At 36.0% G+C, this 19405-nt stretch overlaps 1 protein-coding gene across 2 annotated transcripts in view; it reads left to right on the top strand.

Moving 5' to 3' along the window:
* The window catches only part of LOC127789868 (nudix hydrolase 3), a 105423-nt gene extending 87294 nt beyond the window's left edge, over nucleotides 1–18129 (top strand). For both annotated transcript variants that reach the window (XM_052318919.1, XM_052318920.1), the window contains 9 exons: nucleotides 6069–6146; nucleotides 6230–6325; nucleotides 7335–7441; nucleotides 7617–7785; nucleotides 11046–11129; nucleotides 15827–15921; nucleotides 16003–16093; nucleotides 16176–16322; nucleotides 17571–18129. In XM_052318919.1, coding sequence (XP_052174879.1) covers nucleotides 6069–6146; nucleotides 6230–6325; nucleotides 7335–7441; nucleotides 7617–7785; nucleotides 11046–11129; nucleotides 15827–15921; nucleotides 16003–16093; nucleotides 16176–16322; nucleotides 17571–17642 — 939 coding nt within the window. In that variant the 3' untranslated portion in view covers nucleotides 17643–18129. The remainder of the gene's footprint in view (nucleotides 1–6068; nucleotides 6147–6229; nucleotides 6326–7334; nucleotides 7442–7616; nucleotides 7786–11045; nucleotides 11130–15826; nucleotides 15922–16002; nucleotides 16094–16175; nucleotides 16323–17570) is intronic.
* Nucleotides 18130–19405: the final 1276 nt, after the last annotated feature.

Here is a 19405-nt window from a genome sequence, read left to right as displayed (position 1 = left end):
GTTATACCTCACTCGAAGATTTTGTTACAGATGAAGATGTTGAAATGCGACCGAGGTAGTTCTCGTCCTCACTGATGGCTCCAATAGGCAGCTCCCAAACAGTTACCTACTACTCCAAATGAATCAATTGGATGACTAGTCCGTCCCTCACTTGCACAAGAGCTCTAGTCAGTCCATGCTCCAAACAATGGAAGAATCCTACAAGAAACTTATGTGCTAGGCAAGCTTCTTGTAGGTTATGTGGCTGTAAATTGGGTTTAAGAGAAACAAGAATCCAATTCCAAAGAGTATCACTGTTGGAATGGAATGCTACAATAGTAATTACAAGAAGGAGCGATGGGGAGCAAAGGAGAAAAGGAGGGGGTTTGACTTTCTAGAAGATGAAGAACACTAACAACAAAGAGAGAGCAATAGCAACAAGTGTAGCAAAAGCTTCTTGCATTCTTCTTCACTTCCTATTACATATCCAAAACCCTAGCCCTCACCCATGCACCAAATCGAACAAAACTGACTAAGAAAGAGGGGAAAGGGAGAGAGAGGGAGAGGCATGCATTCCATATGTCGTCTTTCCCTTCGTCCTCTCCAAACATGCGGTTGCTCCTTTCCGTTATAGAAAATGACAAGAGAACGTTCTCGAACACGACCCTCGTTGAAAGAAACGGTCGACCAGTTTACACTAAATCAGTAAGGATCGGTTGACCAATTCTGAACCGGTCAACCGATTCAGGGTGACGCAATAAGGCCTAGTCAACAACCTCCAAGGCCGGTCGACCGCCTATATTCCCTCGTCTCAACTTTCTGTAAATTGCATGCCCGCTATTAACTCTTAATAGCCCTTTCATTATCTCATAATGAAATTGAGGCCCCGTTAACTTTTAATGGCATGCCTGTTAACTCTTAACAATTGCTCCATTTAATTAAATCCATTCCATTAACTCTTAACGATGTCATCACTAACTCTTAATGATGATCAATAATTAATTACAGCATTACATCACTGATCCACCACTATACTTGAATATGCTTGTGACCTTCTAAATTCACCACTAACACGTTAAACACTTTGACGTCGACCAAACACTTGATCTACAACAAGGGTCTCTCCATCTCCTTAATATACCCCAAGAGGTCCTAAGTGACAACTAGTATTATATCAAGACGATCCTATCAGTAATGAAGCCTACTTCAAGTGAGCCTATTAGAGCTTTCGATTCCCGTATACTATAATTCCTCCACTGACTAACATCTCGATCGAGTGAGAGTCATAGACTGATCAAACTCATAAAACTCAATAGTTATGCCAAGATCTAGCATGGTGTGGTTGAGATGACATTTCGGAAGTCCTTCCAACATTGAAAACTCCTTTCCAATCATATGCACCCTAGCCAGGGGTTTAAATAATCACAAAACATAACTGATCACATAGGATGTTCACCTCACATCAGAGGTCAATGGATTCCATTAGCAATCACCTGCCTCCATATGTTACTATACAAAGACCACCCAATGCACATTCCCACCATGATATACGGGCGGTTTCACACAACGACAAATCTCTGACACCAACATATAAGACAATTGTATTGCCTCCGATCTAAGAACTAGTAACACAATCGAATACAGTAACATATCATTAATCCTCTCAGCTATGTGATCTGTTACTTGCGTCACATTCAACAGATGTTCAATTAACATCCACCCACATGTCTACTATATCCATCTATTGGATTATAGCATGTGACTCACCATCTTTCATCATTGGCAAAAGGCATAAATATGCCCTCAAACTTTGCCCAAAGAGTCATTTGGCCCCTTCAACTTTGGACAGAACCTATCATGCCCCTCAATTCTTGAATTTGAAACAAACACACTTGATTTTGCGATTGAGCGCACATGAGATACACGCGCCAAACAAACCCCTCCTCTCTGCAAACCCTTCTGCAAATCCGTCAAATTTCTTGGCGAAAGGCAATGGCAAAATGCCCGGCGGGATACAGAAGGAGTTGGAATTGAATCTTCTTTCCTAGAAACTCTTGGCTCTGACTCGAATGAAGGAAGCTTCCATGCTGGTGAAATTGGTCGAGAGAGAGATGACGTACCGAATGCCAGTTTGAGGCGTCAGAAACTTCTTCGAGGCATAGTCCTAGAGAAAATCATCTAACGAAGCAAAATTGTGGCCATTGTATTTCATCGTCGTGGCTGGTGCAAATCTGGAGAAACATACAGAGAGCATTACCTAGATGAATTTCCAACTTCTGTTGGACTTTGACCCATCAACGACGACAACCTCTTGAGCCTTTCATATGAAATCCATCAGATGAATTAATAATGCAAAGCCCTGATGATATATTCAAACCCAGATGGAGAGAGAAGCCAAGCTTTAGAAGCTGGTGGGCTTGCATTTTTAATTCATATGTTTTTGAATATATAAATTGATATAATGAACAAGGACTCGCTGGAAGAAATATATGTATATATATATATGTAAAATATATAGTGGAATGAATTATTCAAATAGAGATGAATTCGAAATTGTTGGATTTTGGCAGGAATTGGTTGGAAGAAACGATGAGTTGGGGGGTAGAGAGAAGATCAAAGGAATTTGATTTGGCAATTTGAAATGCAATCAAATTCCTTATTCAAATTCCTTTGATCTTCTCTCAAATTGCAATCAAAATGTATTTTATTCCCGTCATGTAGGATACAATGAGCTATTGGATTTGACAGGAATTTGATTGCACTTTATTCCAGTGAGCCGGTGGCGTGGGTATGGGCGGGCAACGGCATGGGCAATTGTCTTCCTCGTTTGTCGGCGACAGGGAGGAAACAACAAGTTGGAGGCTATTGTTCACCCATCATCCTCCTCATATGCGCGTCCTTTCATGCTCCATGCTCACAGGAATTAGAGGTGCATGATTAGAACGAAATTACGAAGTGAGGTGTGTGTTTATTCCAAATTCAAGAGTTTAGGGGCATGATAGGTTCAGTCCAAAATTGAGGGAGCCAAATGGCTCTTTAAGCAAAGTTTGAGGGCATATTTATGCCTTTTTCCCTTTATCATTAGTATCTCATACTCATCAAAGGTAGTAACCCATGTGTCAGTCTGTAATCGATTAATCATATTCCCCTTCTGATAAATCTAAAGATTAAGAATCACTTTAAGAAATTCTAAATCCAAGGGTCTATGTCACATATTTTTAACACTTAAGAATAAGACCTTTATTAGGAAATCTAGGGCTCATTCATATATATTAATTGGAGAGGTATGAATGAAGATATGACCTTAAAATATGAAAACATATTTTATTATATTTGCAAGATATACATTACTAATCTCAATTTACATAGAGTAATGCTATTTATCTTGATTGGAGATGGATCTTCAGTGTAGTTGGCATATTTTCATTGGAAAATGAAAAGGTGTAATGTAAATATGGACACCTACACCTTTTCATTTTCCAATGAAAAAGTGTCAACTAGACTTGAGATCCATTTCCAGTTTAGATAAATAGCATTACTCATTTACATATGGCAGATGTCATCTAAATCTAGCATCAAGGCACTAACACTAACAAGTGTCACTAATTTTAGGAGTCATGTAACTCCACAACCATGCAATGATCATGGAATCTTCTTCATCCCATGCCGCATAGGCTAGATCTTCCCTCTTTGGTTTGGTTCCTATAATATGGCTAATCTTCTCTTTCCCTTCCAAAATGGTTTGAATCAACTAGGATCATTTAAGATAATTTCTTCCATCTAACCAATAAGCAGCATTGATTTGATGCAGTTCTCCCAACGACTGAAGCAGCATGGGTGCTGGTGTTTCCCTTATGTCATGGGAACTAACTTCATCAATGGTGGCTGACATCTCTAGTTAATGGGAAGGGTTAAGGAAAAAATGGGAAATAACATACTATCACAGCAATGAAGGCTGCTAGTGATGGCTGTAGCAGCGGGTAAGGCTGGGCAACAATGAAGGTTGCTGGTGGTAGATTGTCAATAGCAGCAGAAGGATAGTCGGTGATGAAGGCTCGGAAATAAGAGTCCTAGGGTTTCTTAGGCTCTAATACCATGTGGAAAAATATGGCTCACTTTCTCATTGAACTGGAAAATACATATATACACATAGAATGTCTACCTAATTATGGAAACAAATCTCCTAATTGAGTAATTTTCTATTTACAGTAACACAAATATGATCATATCCTTATTACAGCCTTTAAATGCGCAGAATATTTGACCAATCACACACATAATCAAAACCTTGATTTACAACATATCTCTCTCTCTCTCTCCCCAGCTATCAACCACTCCCATCCACCATGGGAGCTTCCTTGAAGCTTCCAAGTCTGGGAGCTTTGATGAAAGCTCTAAGGGAAGACAACTGTCTGCCATATGCAACAGATTTGCAAGAGAGAGGCGACTTTGGTGGTGGGTCAATTTGTTTGTTGGGAAAAATAGTCATTTAGCAATCAAAGTCCAGCTATACCTCATTCAAAATTTACTACACCAAACATAGAATGGTTTTACCTTATTATTGTACCTCCTTATTCCAAACATGGGTAGGGATTACTCAATTCCATCACTATTTTATCCCATCACTAACTAATCTGGATAAAAAAATGCCCTGTTAGGGAAGGTTTGAGTGTTTCTTTCATCTTGTTTAGTAGAAGACATGAAACAGACAAAGGGTTGATTTAGATCAAGTTATATCATGAATGTGAGGTCTGCTAGACTTTGTACTATCAGCCACTTGAAGTTTGCACAAGCAAGGTTTCTGGGATCCTGTAATCCTGATCTGGAAGTTGGGAGCCAGTATTTGGTACAATATTTGATTCCATGCTTTCATCTAGGGATTTTTGTGCTGTAAGATGACTGATGGTTTAAAAAAATGTGCGTTGGCCCTTCAAGTATGCATTTTGTTTTTAGTTTAGGGAGTGAAACAGTTGGGCTTTCAAAGGGCTGGAGCACATGGTAGCCTAAGGGAAGCATTTTCAATTCCCTTTTTTGTGTGGATAAGGGAGGATAGCTCCTCTTGATTGCTGTGTTCCATGGCCAAGCACATTCAGATTGATTGCCATTTTGTTAGATAAAAGGTGCTTCATGGAGGTATTGTCACAACATTTGTGGGTTTTAATGATCAGTTAGCTAAATTATTCACTGTCACTTAAAGGTCCTCATGTGAGTTACATTTGTACTTAGCTGGGCATGTTCGATGCACATGCTCCAAGTTGAGAGGGAGTGTTGAGTTATATGAGTGAGAGTATTGTGGCAATTCTTGTATATACCATACCACTTGTATGTCATAATAGAATAGAGCATTACTTTACAATATTCTCTGATTTCTACAGGCTTACACTGATTGTAATAATGAGAAGCAAGGGAGTATCAAAAAACTTTGCATAAATATATTGGCTGAGACAATATCAGTGATATATTGAGAATAATCATAATAATACCAAAATATCAGAAAATAATGGATAAACAACAATGTTAAGATATATTGTACTTAAAAATGAGAAAAGAAGTTGAATATAAGGGTCAAAAGAACAGATGTAACAGCTATTGGAAACTCAAAAAAAATCCTAAATGATGGCCACCATGAAAGTAATGGTAAATGTATTGAATTTGAAGGATGTACTGCTTTCCTGTGGCGAGTTCTGAAATTGCTGAATGTTTCTCAAGTAAAAGCTTGCTTAAGATGAAAATGGGCACCAACTACAGTCACATATTGTAAACTTGAGAGGAAGGGAGGGCTGGCTGGCTCAAATTTTTGTCCTTCAAAATTATGGGCACAGAGTTGCTAGCTCAAAGTAGAACCATTCCATCAATTTGTGGCCAGCAAGTTGCAGTCTGTAAGATTAGTGGCTAGAATATGCACTCTATGTGTTCAGCTGCTTTGCTTATCATATCGTCTACCCAAGAAACTGTACACTCTGCAATTACTGTTGCATGCAGCAGAAAGGCTATGATTGCACTCTGCGCGTGCATTTTATAGAGACATAAGTTTAAGACATATTCTTATATTTCTGTCTTTGGCTTACTATTTATTGCATACTTTTTAGGCAACATTTGAGGTAATGATTGGAGTTAGAGATGATGAGGCAACAGCTCAAGTTAAGCTTTTTGGTGATCATCTGCAGGTGCTTGTGAACTCTGCGTCTGAACTTGATTCCAGATAATACTCTTTTGTGCAGTTTCATCCTAATTGATTTATATTTTCTAGGTTTTGGAACAAAATCTTCCACTGGATGATGTGTACAAATCACAAGATGTAATTGCTGCTCCTATTCGGGTTATCCAGCTCATCTATAATTCAGGGGTGAGTCCTTGGGAAATGGAAAATGCGTCTTACACATTTGCCTTCTTTTCTCCGCTGTAAAACTGCATTAATTTTTTGTCGTACAAAGATTGCAAGTTTTGGTTTATCTTGTGTCTGATGCAGCTTCCATGAAGCATCCATCTAAGAAAACTGAGTTCTTAATCCTAATAGAATCTCCTTCTGTGAATTGAAAATACCTGCTGCTATGGTTCCAATGCCTATTTGAATATAAGGTTGTGCATTTGGGTAGAGCTTTCCATTTTTCTTTTCTTTTCTTTTTTTAAATGGCCTGAATAAATAAGCTTCAAGATATTATCAGTTTAAGCTGTATACTTGTTAAACTTTAGGAGAAACTCAATAATCTTATTCATACCAACTATGAACACAATCAGCTCTCTTATAGAGAGGGAATACAACAACAAAGGAAACAAGAAGAAAGGAAAGATAATCAACAACAAGGAAAAAGGAAAGATATATACAGCCTTTTAAGAAAAGATCCTAATTCTAGTTTAGGAATTAATCCTAACCAGATTCGAATATCTCTAGAAGGAAGGTTCTATATTAGACCAAATCTCCATTGCCTTAGTCTCAGATATCCTCATGATCCAACAATACTACCTTAATGCGAGCAGAAGAGCTTCTCCTTCACTTGTTGTCAAATGAAGATTATGTGGACACAAAAAAGGCGTGGTTATATCCCAATTTAACCCATTATATTTTATAATATAGCTAAAAATGAATATGCACTTGTTATTCCACCCAGTGTGCAGTTTTACTTTCATTGATGAAAGATGAAGGGAAGACTTGCATAAAGTGGTCTATAGATAGTCTGTATATCTACTTAGATGTTTTAAAGCTAGTGTTACAAAATGCCAGCTTTAGAACATAAAATTTTGTTTTTTTGTCTTTAGTAATATATTACCAGAACTTGCTTTATGCCATCTTATACAAAGTTTACTGAAACTACCTGTTTCAGAAGCTGAGGCCTGAGAAATTAATTTTATGGCAGGATGTCAAGGGTCCTCAAACTGTTGCATTTAATCTTCCAAATGATGAGCGTATAGTAAAAGATCGGGGAACGTCCATGGTCATGCTTAAGAATGTTTCAGAGGCAAAGTATGATTTCTTCTTTGAAGCAACTATGCTCATTTTCAAATTCATATCTAAGAAAAAATGTTTATTGTTGATGACTTTGTGAAAATTTTGTGTTTTTTGAGTTGGAGAATTTTGATTTGGCATCTCAGGTCTGCCCTGTTTGAGAGTAATTCAATTTTGTTTTTAACTGAACCAGGTTCAAGCATATTCTTCAGCCAATATCTGATGTATGTATAGCCAAGGAACAACAGCAATATGTAGACTTTGATTCTTTCTTCACTCACACAATTTGCCATGAGTGCTGCCATGGGATTGGACCTCATACAATAACACTTCCAACTGGTGAAAAGTCTACAGTTAGATTGGTCAGTTATCATTTTTTCGCTCTGTCCTGTTTCTACTCTTCTGATTGTCAACTGCTCATTTATCAAAATTGTGAAACTTGCCGTGGAAGATATCAAAATATATTTCTTTTTTGTATCTGTCATTTTGAGTTAATTTTGATAAAGTGTTTATTTTTTCAATGCATACATGTAGTGGCGAGAAGTACATAGATTTCAGTCTGGGTACCATTGTTGTGTTTGGCACATATTGGACATGATCACTGATTGAACATGCTTGGATACGTGTCAAGCATACCAAATATTGTATTCTAATATTTTATTATTATTTTTCATTTTTGGACATATCCAGGATATGTGATGAACATTTGTGTCATTGAGTAGGAACTGCTTGATGACAATGTAATTTTGGGTAGATTTTTTAGAACTTTATTCAAAGTAAAAGCTTCAAGTATAATAAGTTTCTAGGTAAAGGATAAAAGCGCAATATTAGCTAGATTACCACTCTTAACAAAAATATTACTTTCTTTTTGTATGTTGAATAACATTTATACTATAATTGTTATGAATTTATAGTATCAATATATTATCATTATTATAAATTTAGTTGTTTTATGTTTGATAAATGGTACTTCAACCATTATGCATTTTCATTATCACAGATTGGATGAAATTTAATGATTATTCTAATCATCAGCATTACTAGTGAAATAAATAAACTTATTAATTTGTGTTGTATCCTTGCTGTCTCCATATCCTTGATTTTTCAAAATACCAAATTACATGTTTGTATCTGTGTTGGTTTTCATATCTAATCATCAGCATTACTATGATGCTTGTTATTGTAGTGGTCTCAACTGGGCACATTAATCTCGTTAGGTTTTTGTTATATGCTAGCATGTCTATGTATTCAAGATAAGCTCAAATGCCTACATCAGAGAATAACTAATTGTTGCCAATATCCTTTTCTTTAATGCGTAATAAGCTTTCATTAGAATATGATATCCAAGGACATGACCCATCCGCAGAGAGAAGGAAGATGAGAGGTAAGAATAACTTACAAGAATTCGTCTTTTCATGAATGAGTGTCTTAAAACGGCCTACAAACCAAAACTTGGTCAAGATAGAATTCACAAGCTCGACTCCCTAGTATAGGTCCCTAGTATAGGTTGGAGTTCAAGTTCTCTTCAAATATTCGTAGAAACGTGCATGCTATCAAAAGATTTACTATTCTGTCTATCCCCAATTATGTAGAAGGATAAAATCAATTCTCCTTGTTCCTCTTTGCAACTCTAATCTCCACCTAATTATAAATTAGATCTTGTACAACAATGGAAACACACCTCTGCATCCCACAACTCCACCTCTTGTCACACCTCTAGACCTATCAATCGGCTTCACTCCAAAGTCATTCCATACCAAGACAACCATGGAATTGTTTGTTTTCCAACTGAGAATAAGATTTCTTCTCCAGTCTCTATAGTACTCTTCCTACTTGACTCTTAATTGGCATTAACTGCAACAAGAACCATCTTTCCTGTAGAAGGCAATTTGGAGGTTGAGGGCACTTCAAGAATGGCCTTCTTAATCTTGACTTTTGTGTAGGTTCCATCCTTACTTTTGATAACTCTGGGGGAAAAAGGTGGGCTATACACTTTGGTACTTTATCTGCAAGTATGGGGAGTCTATCGAACACTTATCCTCTATCATCGAATGGCTTGGGATTTTGGTTTAAATTTGTGGATGGGAGGTGATGGCTTCCTTTTTGGACTTCTATGTTTTTGTGTGGGGTAGGATTTGCCCATATCAAAGACTCACTAGCCTAGACAATCCTCTTTTTAAAAAAAAAAAAAAAAAAAAAAAATTCTTTTGATATGGTCTGGGCTGAGAAGAATGACAAATTCTTTATAGCTCTTGAGCACTTGATTGATTGTTTGAAGCATATTGTTCTTGTTTCCTCACACACACACACACATATATATATATATGAGTGCAGATACTCCTTTTAGCTTTTTACAGTTTCTTTTTTAGATTTAGTTGCTGGCAAATATATAGGTTTTCTTTTGCTTTTATTGGTTTTGTTTTATGCGTGTACATGGTATTCTTCTCTTTTTAGCAGTTTCCTTTATTCGATGCTTTTCTTGTTGAAAAAAAAGTTGTGATTATGATATATCTGCATGAGGGAGGAGCTGAACTGAAGCACGAAGCAAAAGAGGAGTTTGATGCTGTAAATTTTTTGTTTATATGGAGCCATGCCAGATTTCTGCCCATTAGAAAATGTGCTCTTTCCCTTTATGGTGCACCCGTGTTTACTATAAAATGTGCATTTTTCAGACAGATGCTGGTCTTTTAATTTTCTTCAAATTTTTTGGCAGAAGCTTATATTTTTTGTATATTTATCTAGCTGAAAATGTGAATTCTTTCCATGATTGAAGTATGTGGGCAATGCTTCTAATAGCGCTCTTAGAATTCATGGATTGAGTACCTGATTCTCTATCTATATTCTGACATTAAATATGAAATATATGTTGAACTGTGGTTGGGTATAGATGAGGGTTATTCTAGCTATTTTCTTGTCTTTATGATTTTCCATAACTCAGCCAACTTAAATCAATTTCTTGGTAGTGGTGTTTTTTATTTCATTTTAGCAACTCTCAAGATTATGAAGGGTCTGTTTAGTTTGCGGATCGGATATCTAGGATTTCTTGGGATTTTTAGTCCTGGACTTAAAAGTGTTTGGTTAGTAGGACTACATTGCAGGATATCATGTATTTAATCCTATCTTTTGTTTGGTTAATGCAAGGATAGACACAGGATAATGCAAAAATGACCAAAATACCCCTGTTACAATTTTTTAATTTTTAAAAAATTTTAAATATTTAAAATGTTTAAATTTTTTTTAAATATTTATACTTGGGGGAAAAACGATCATTTCACCCATTATCCCATCCCTCGGATAATGTGTCTCTACCCCCTCGACATTATGTTATCCCATGTTCACTTAATATGTTATCCCATCCCATAAATTATCCCATGTTCATAAATACAAGCCAAACACAGGATAATTTTTATCTACCAATTTAGCCTGTCCTATCCCGCGAACCAAACAGACCCGAATTGTATAAAGGTGTTTCGAATTTTGTTCATCCCCATACTCAAGTTAAAAGAAAAACTGAACTAAAGTTAGAATTTGAACCAAAAAGGTTACTTTCTTGAGGAACATCTGTTTTTTGATAAATATGATTTCTCATCTTTCCTGATTTTCCATCTATTCTGCAACACAGGAACTACAGGAACTGCATTCAGCAATGGAAGAAGCTAAAGCTGATATTGTTGGCCTCTGGGCCCTGAAATTTCTAATTGTTCAGGTCACTAACTACATATTTGATGGAATGTTTCTTTGAATTGTTTATTCATTTGTACAAAATGGTTTGTGCACTGTGGTTTACCTAGTTTAACTAAAATTTAGATTAAGTTTGTCAGAAGTACCTAATTTAACTAAAATTTAGATTAAGTTTGTCCAGGCATTTTTTTCTAGTATCTAGATCTAGTTTTGGGTTAACTCTAACCCAGTGGCCTTTTAGTTATTATAACGACATGCAAGAAACTCATGGTTGATGAGTAGTGAGTACATGATAGGCCAGAATGGGGAAGGCTGCAAGTTAACAACAGAATTATTTCTTGGTGATTCGTTGACATATAGAAGTAAAATATAAAAATAGAACCTATAATAAACTTTTTAAGTCTACAGATTTTATTCAACTCACAATATACATAATCTTTGTATTTCTTGATCTTATTCAAGCTATGGTACTTATCTTCTCCATTTTACAAATACTTTTCTCTATTTTTCAGTTACAGAAAATATTGTAAACAAAAATTCTTTTCAATAGCGGTATTCAATCGAAATTTCTTATCTGATAGGGATGGGGATGGGGAATTAGCTATATTACCCAACGAGTAAGAGTAGTAAGGGAATGCTAGGACAAGGATGAGGGAAGGTATATCTTATCCATTGTCATTCCTAGATACGATATGGTATTGCACGCGTGCGATTCTTCTTTGATGGTAGTGAATCTTGAGAACTGGCATTAGAATACTTGTTGCCTTTTCAGCCTGATGAAAATGTGATGAGGTATTGAAAAGGCTCACAACTTGTGAGTGATGGTGTCAAGAAGGCTGAGTCAGGCTGAAAATAAAACTTCCATCGAAGAGAAGCAAATGAAAGGCTTTCATAAAAATTCTCATAGAATCGAGAATGAAGTTTTCATTCTGTACATGCCAGATCATGAATTAGTAACTACGTCCAATTTCCAAAAAAATCCCAATTGTTTCGAACTTTCTATTTTAGGAATGGAATATTTACGGAATCTCCATGAATAGGATCAAACCTTATTCCATGGTATTTACATGAGGTTCCTCTTTCTTATTCTTAAGCAAGTCCCCGAGAGGGCTTAGTTGATCCATGATTTATCTTTCATCTTTCGTTTCCTTTTCGTTTGTTTCGAGAAATATATCGATCAATTCCGATTCTTTCTTTTTCTCTTGATTCTTTGGATCTATGTATCTATTCCATGGATCTATGTGTCTATATATAGATCCTGTTTATGGATTAACGAAAATGTGCAAAAGCTCTATTTGCCTCTGCCATTCTATGAGTCTCTTCCTTTTTGCGTATGGCCTCGCCACTCCCTTTGGCAACATCCACTAATTCGGAACTTAATTTGAAAGCCATATTTCAACCCCAAGGAATGCTTAAACCTGTCTATATGTTGGGATTAATTTGTTGTCAGGATTAAACTTCATATTTTCCGTGGAAGATTACAAGTTATAAAGTATTGGAGTAGTTAAAATATTTTCAAAAGGGAAAAAAGAAGGGCACATCATGCTCAGTTCTACAGTGTCTTCAGCTTTAGTCAAAATGGCTGATCTTGTCAGGATAGCTTGATATTTTCATTCCAGAGTGATCCCAAGTTTTTATCATCTTAACTGACTGGTTATGAATGCTCATGTATAGGTTAGTTTAGGCTGAATGCAGGAAAAAGGATTTCTCTAGCCAAAAACCAACAAGTTAGGGATATGAAAGATTGAGATAGGATTTGGTAAGACCTAGTCTAGTCATTATAGGAAAGCAAGCTCCGCTAGAAGTTTCTGTTAGACCGAGAGGTGCTATGGCACACACCAAGAGGGGGGGTGAATTGGTTATTTTAAAAACTTGATAGAACTTTGAAATCCTTTTGATGAAAAATTTGATGCAAGTGAGGATTATTGAAATTCTTGAAATAATAAATGAAATAAAAGCACAAGTAAGAGAGAAGAACACAAAGGATTTATAGTGGTTCGACTTAATCCAAGCCTAATCCACTACCTTAGCTCCTCACTAAAGATTTTTCAAACCATCCACTAAAACCCCCTACTTAAACCAAGTAGGTCCTCTAGTCCGAGACTAGGAATTAGAACCTCCCACTCAAATGGGCCATCTAGCTACACAAGCTAGGAAATACAAGAAATGTATAATTGGAGAAAATCTAAGAGATGAATCTCTTAGTTACAATGTCTCTCAAAAATGATACAAGACTTAATGAATGTATATAGATTAAGATCACAACCTTGAAGAGAGAAAATAGAAGCACACTGAATGTAAATAGAAACGAGTATAAAATGTAAGCTCAATTCAATTCGTTCCCGTCCATTAGCCGTCCCTTGATCCTCCTTGAGTTGTATATATATAAGCTTCCCAAAAGATTGAAGAGAAATGTAGCCGTTTGTGACCGCTGGAATTTGAAAAACTAGTCATTGAAAGCTTTCTGCAAAAGAGATAGTCGACAGAATATAATGTATAGTCGACTATATTTTCAAATAAAACAAGGCATAGTCGACAGACAAAATAACACAGTCGACTATTGTCTAACAAAAACTACTCATAGTCGACAGATTTAAAAATATGAAGAAAATTTTGAATATCATATACAAATAGTGTTCTAAAAATCGGGCTAGGCGCCCGCTGGCCGCCCCGAAATTGCCCTAGTCAGGCCTCCTAGGCGCCGGCCCGAGTAAATGGCCGACTTGGGCGCCCAGGCGGGGCCTAGTCGACCAGCGCGCCCAGGGCTTTTTAGGGCTTTTTTTGCTAAATCATAAATTGAACCTGTTAGCGTCTCCCCCTCTTCACTCTCTTCTCACCTCAACGCCACCAAGCTTCATCGGCCCGCCAGTAGCTCACCGCCGTTGCTGTGTCTAGCTCCATCGTCACCGCCTCTTATCTGTCGCGTCCTCCTCGTCCTCGTTGCCTCAGCGTCGTCGCCCCCGTCCTCGCCGTCGAGCTCCATCTCCGCCATAGCAAGCTCCATCTCCGTCGACTTGTAACCTCTCTCTCTCTCCCTCTCCCTCTCTCTCTCTCTCTCTGTGGGTTGTGCGTTTGCTGCATTTCTGGTTTCTTTTTTATGTTTTTTATTTTTTATTTTATTTCATTTTCTTTTCTATTTATATATAATTATTAGATTTATATTTAATTTTTATTATTAATTATATATATTCTATAATATTTGCAAAAAATCTGCTGCTTGCTTATAGTATATTGATGTTTTTATTATTGGTTTATGTTGCATTATTAATGCTTTTCAACTTTGATTTAATTGAAAAGAACATCAAATTACATTACAAAATTTAAAAAATAAAAAAAAATAGCAGTTTTCTAGGCTCCGCCTAGGCCCCGCCTAGGCGCTAGGCCCCAACCTGGCGCCTAACTAGCGCCTAGCGCTTTTTAGAACACTGTATACAAATATAGTCGACAGAAGAAATAACATAGTCGACTATCCTTACACAATAGTCGACATAATGAAATATAGTCGTCAGAAACCACACATAGTCGACAGATCAAAAATACAAAGAAAATTTTGAATATCATGAACAAACGTAGTTGACAGAAGAAAACAATAGTCGACTATCCTTACATGATAGTCGATAAAATGAAAAATAGTCGACAGAGACCATATATAGTTGACAGATTAAACAAGTATAGTCGACTATCCTTATAACATAGTCAACTATTATGCAGACATAGTCGATGGCACTAAACAACATAGTCGACTATCCATTTGGAAAATCTGAAAACTTAACAGGTAACATGTAGAAGCACACTTGATTGATACAAAACATCACCACATATTTACATTTCTTTAGTTTAAGTAAATGTCCTCATTTTGTTTAATTTATATTTTACCTTCCATTTACTTTAATACATAAATGTAAATAAGAAAGTACCCCCCATTTGGATTCAATAAAAATATCTAAAAAATTAAATCCATAAGAATAAAAAAGTAGAATTTGGGTTTTAGTAGGAATTTAGGATTTTGCGATTTTACCACCTCCAAGATATACACTTTCTATTTCTTGAAAAATTCGTTAAAAATCATTTTATCACTAATGAATGTTAGCTATTGAATTACCGGGAGTTAGTTTTCTAAAAAGAAAACATTTTCATATATGTCTCCTTATAAGGTGTTAATCTTCCAGACTTAGAAAAATATAACTTTGAAATCTCGATACTTGAAATTTATTTAGTTTTCATTTTCACAAAGTAATAATTGATATTGAAATTGATTTATGTTGAAAACCACAACCTTGATTCATGACTTAGGGATTAAATAAAATATTATTTTTCATCATCAAAACTAAGTGTACAAAAGTAAAACAACAGTTTCTTTAGAAAAGGACCGAATTTTCAAGTCTAGCCCATCATTCCAGATACATTGATCAAGAGATTGAAGAATATCACTTCTTTATTATTCAAAATAGCCATTTGCTAGTCAGTGACTCTAGTTAGCTGACCCTGCGTAGTGGGATTAAAATAGCCATTTGCTAGTCAGTGACTCTAGTTAGCTGACCCTGCGTAGTGGGATTGAGGCTTGTGGTGGTGGTGGTGTTGTTAGTCAGTGACCCTAGTTTGTGGTACTCATTGTTTGTTTTACCCTCCTGCTCCTGGAGCCTTTTGGTTCACTGCCAAAACTGATTTTCTATTTTATTACCTTTTCTTTTTTCTTCTGATCTTTTCCTTTTAGTAAACCAGGGATTGCTTCCAAAGAGTTTGATCAAATCCATCTATGTCTCTTTCCTTGCTGGATGCTTTCGCTCTGTGCGTTTTGGATTAGAGGAAGCTCATGGGTAAGCTGGCTGCTCATCTTGACTGAATCCATATCACAATCCCTATCCTCATGAACAGGGTATTCCTTTGAATGTCATCAGGAAAGGGCAGGCACTGCAGTTTAACTGGTTGTTTGAGAAAGGAGCCTTTGTTTTGCATCCAGATGAAACATTTTCTGTCAACTTCTCAAAGGTATTGCTTCTTCTAATTTCCTCTGTGTGCATAATTTTGATTTTAAAAAGTAAGGATATAATTTTTCTCCTCATGCTGAAAGGTTGACTCTGAAGTTGAGAGCTTGAGTAGGGAGATACTTACAATACAGGCTAAAGGTGACAAAACAGCAGCAAAAGCTCTTCTTGACAAGTACTGTAACATGACAAAGCCGCTGAAAGTTGCACTGGAAAAATTAGAAAAAATTCAGGTACAAGATTTAACATTTTCTTGTAAGTTAAATATTTGTATTGGCTATCATAGAAGTTAATATACACCATTGTCCAAAATATGTCAGCATCTTGCAACAATTATACTATAAGGGCATTCAGGGAAGCCTGGTATCTTGTGCTCATTTCAGTGTCTCCTGCTTGCAATCTGTTTGTTTAGAAATGAATATTTTAAGCAGGTCAATTAGTCTGTTCCCGCTCCTGAACATGATTGCACTCTGAGTCTGGTTCATGCTACTGAGTGTTGGCTATTATTTTCAGAGGGGAGCAGTTTACTTTTGCAAAGTTTTGACATCCCAAGTAGAGATATACAGAGATTAAGGCCAACTTGGGCAGTCGTCTGTCAGTTTATTGTCTCCCACTTAGTTTTCTCTCTCTCTGTTCTTGTGTGTGTGTGTGTGTGGGCAGTGGGGGGGGGGGAAGAGTTTTTGTTCTTCTCTTTTCCCACAAAAGCACAGTCGAACTTGGAAAATGAAGGTCCTGTTTTGCCTTTCTAAATAGTTTTAAGTGGCCAATGTTGTGTTCTACCTTCAGGGCGTTATAACTGACTTCCAGCTTTTCCCCAGTTTGAGTACAACAGGAGTTTTCTCCTTTAGTCACCTTATTGAAGTTGCTTTACTTTTTTTCACTAATTTTTTTTAGGTTTTCATATCTTTTCAATCAAAATTTAACATGAGCAGCATTTGTTAACTTATTGAGATGTGGGAACAGCCGCCTCCCAACACACACAAAGTGGGGAGTCTTGTGCACACAGGAGGCCCCTTTTTTACCCTTCAATCTATTGCGAAGGATTGCCTGGCAGTCTGGGGGTGCTACTTGTAATGTAAAATGGCAAAATAAGGACCTGTTAGTTATTTAAAACCTCCAAATCATCTCTTTTTATCATATTATCATTTTTCTTTCATGCCTCCACGAATTTAGTAGCCATTATGGTTTTACATCTTTTGATAGTCTGCTGTAGCAATTTAAGGAAACCTCACAGTATCTTTGCCTCAAGGACAAATAGGAGGAACACCTTCAACATTAGAAGGGTTGGAGGGATTAGTAAACCCACAGGCCGAGTTGCAAATTGGGACTGATGGTTGAAACAAACTGTTCAAATCTCTAAATTAGCTGCCGCCACCCCCCCCCCCCCCCCCCCCCCAAAAAAAAAAAAAAGAACTAGGTATTTTTTAGCTTTGCACTTAGTTATTTCTTTTTCATTGTCTTTGTTTCTTGATTTCTTTCAGGTTCCTGTGGATATTGCTCCAGAATTTCCCATTGTCGATGAAATATTGTTCAGAAGTCAACGAAATCTGTAGTTTTGGCTCCTTTCCACCTTCCAGTGAAGTGTGCACTCCCTTGGATGGCATCTTTCTTGCTGTATCAATTCCCTAAAATCAACAATTTATAAAGTTTGAACAATATTTAAAAATATAGAACCGTTTGTCATATGAATAGGGGAGAAGTCATCTTGCCCAGAAATTTGCCCTGAAGCATATATAAATCTGCTGAAATCATGCAGGTTTCTTAAGATCACTTTTTTTTTTCATTTCTTGAATACTGCATTATGCTAGCATTTGTGAGGCACTTCCACTGCCCTATTTCTTCTCACTAGCATAGCATGCAGAATCTTGTGTACTGCAGAATGTTCTTTTATCTTGCAAAATAGTCTTTTGCGCTCAGGGCGCCATTGATTTTGCAAAGTGGGAAGCTCCATTTGTAGTTCTTGCTCTTTGTAACCATGATTGGGTATGGCATGCTATACAAGTAGTCACATTACATTTGATGACATTTTTTATGTGACAACTCTCTGTCACGGTTTATGCCATTTTGATGCCTTCCCTTGCCATGAATTAGGGTCCTAGGCTGTGACCTGACACATCCCGTGGACCCACCTCAGCCACAGGACCAAAGGTACTCACTCCACCTCTGCCTGTGACAATAACACCGAGTAAAAGTTGCCCTTCAAGTAGATGGAGAGTCAAGAGTCACCAACAAGTTCCTTTCTTCTAGAGCGTCTCTTTCATATTTTTGCCCCAATAATTTTATATTTTTTTTATAATTACTCGATTTTTTTGCTTTTTTAATTATACCTCTAAATATGATTTTTGAGTTAACTTAATTCATGTACATTGACCTTTTCTTCACTTAGCAAATTGAAAATTTTATTGTTTTAATTATATCTTTAAACCTGTATTTTTAAGTCATTTTAATTTTTATATTTTTATGTTTAAAAAAAAAGAATAAAGTAATATGATAAAATATATGTTATATTCTGTTCACGTCAAAATATAAAGATTAAATTAACTTAAAAATTACAGATTTAAAGGTATAATTAAAATAATAAAAAAATTAAGTAACTACACAAAAATAAAATGTGAAAGTACAGGAGCAAAAATAAGTTTCTCTCTCTCTCTCTAATGCACCTAATGCGAAAAAAAGAATTAAATTACTTTCACTTTAAATTGCACTTTTTTTTGGGTAATTTGAATTATAAAATATTTTAAATCTCTTAATAAAGTGTATAAAAATAAAAAGTTATGAATATTTAAAATATTTCAGTGTGAATTATAAAAAATAAATACAAACTGATCTGAAAATAATCAACCTCAACATTAAATATTAAAATTAACTACTAGATAATAAAATTTCCTAAATCCTAATTAAATTTAAAGAACCCAACACATTCCCAAAACTTTCCTCCTTTTGTCTTTCTCTTGGAATGCATATGGAGTCACAATCATCATCTACACAGCTACTCTCTTTTATCTTATCTTGAAAGAGCTTTACACAAAGACAAAACAAAAAATAAAGAAAGGTTTCATCAGTGGGAGAGATGAAGATTTGTCTTTTTATCTTTTGTCTTTGTCTTTTTAGCTTTTTTTTATTTTTGTTTCTTTTTAATTGAAATGTTTGCTTTGTTTCCTGGAAGCTTTCCTTCTGATCAAATAGTAACAAATTACTCTCTTAAATTAAATACATAGACAAAGTCTCAAAACTTGGAATAATTGATAATTATAAACTCTTGTCATCTCTTTTATAATTAGGGTGCATTTAATTGCAATGGTGGAATTTGGATAGA

Source organism: Diospyros lotus, chromosome 14 (assembly GCF_014633365.1).
Source record: "Diospyros lotus cultivar Yz01 chromosome 14, ASM1463336v1, whole genome shotgun sequence".
Taxonomy (NCBI): Eukaryota; Viridiplantae; Streptophyta; class Magnoliopsida; order Ericales; family Ebenaceae; genus Diospyros; species Diospyros lotus.
The sequence above is the reverse complement of the archived record's forward strand: the minus strand, read 5'-3'. Positions and strand labels throughout refer to the sequence as shown.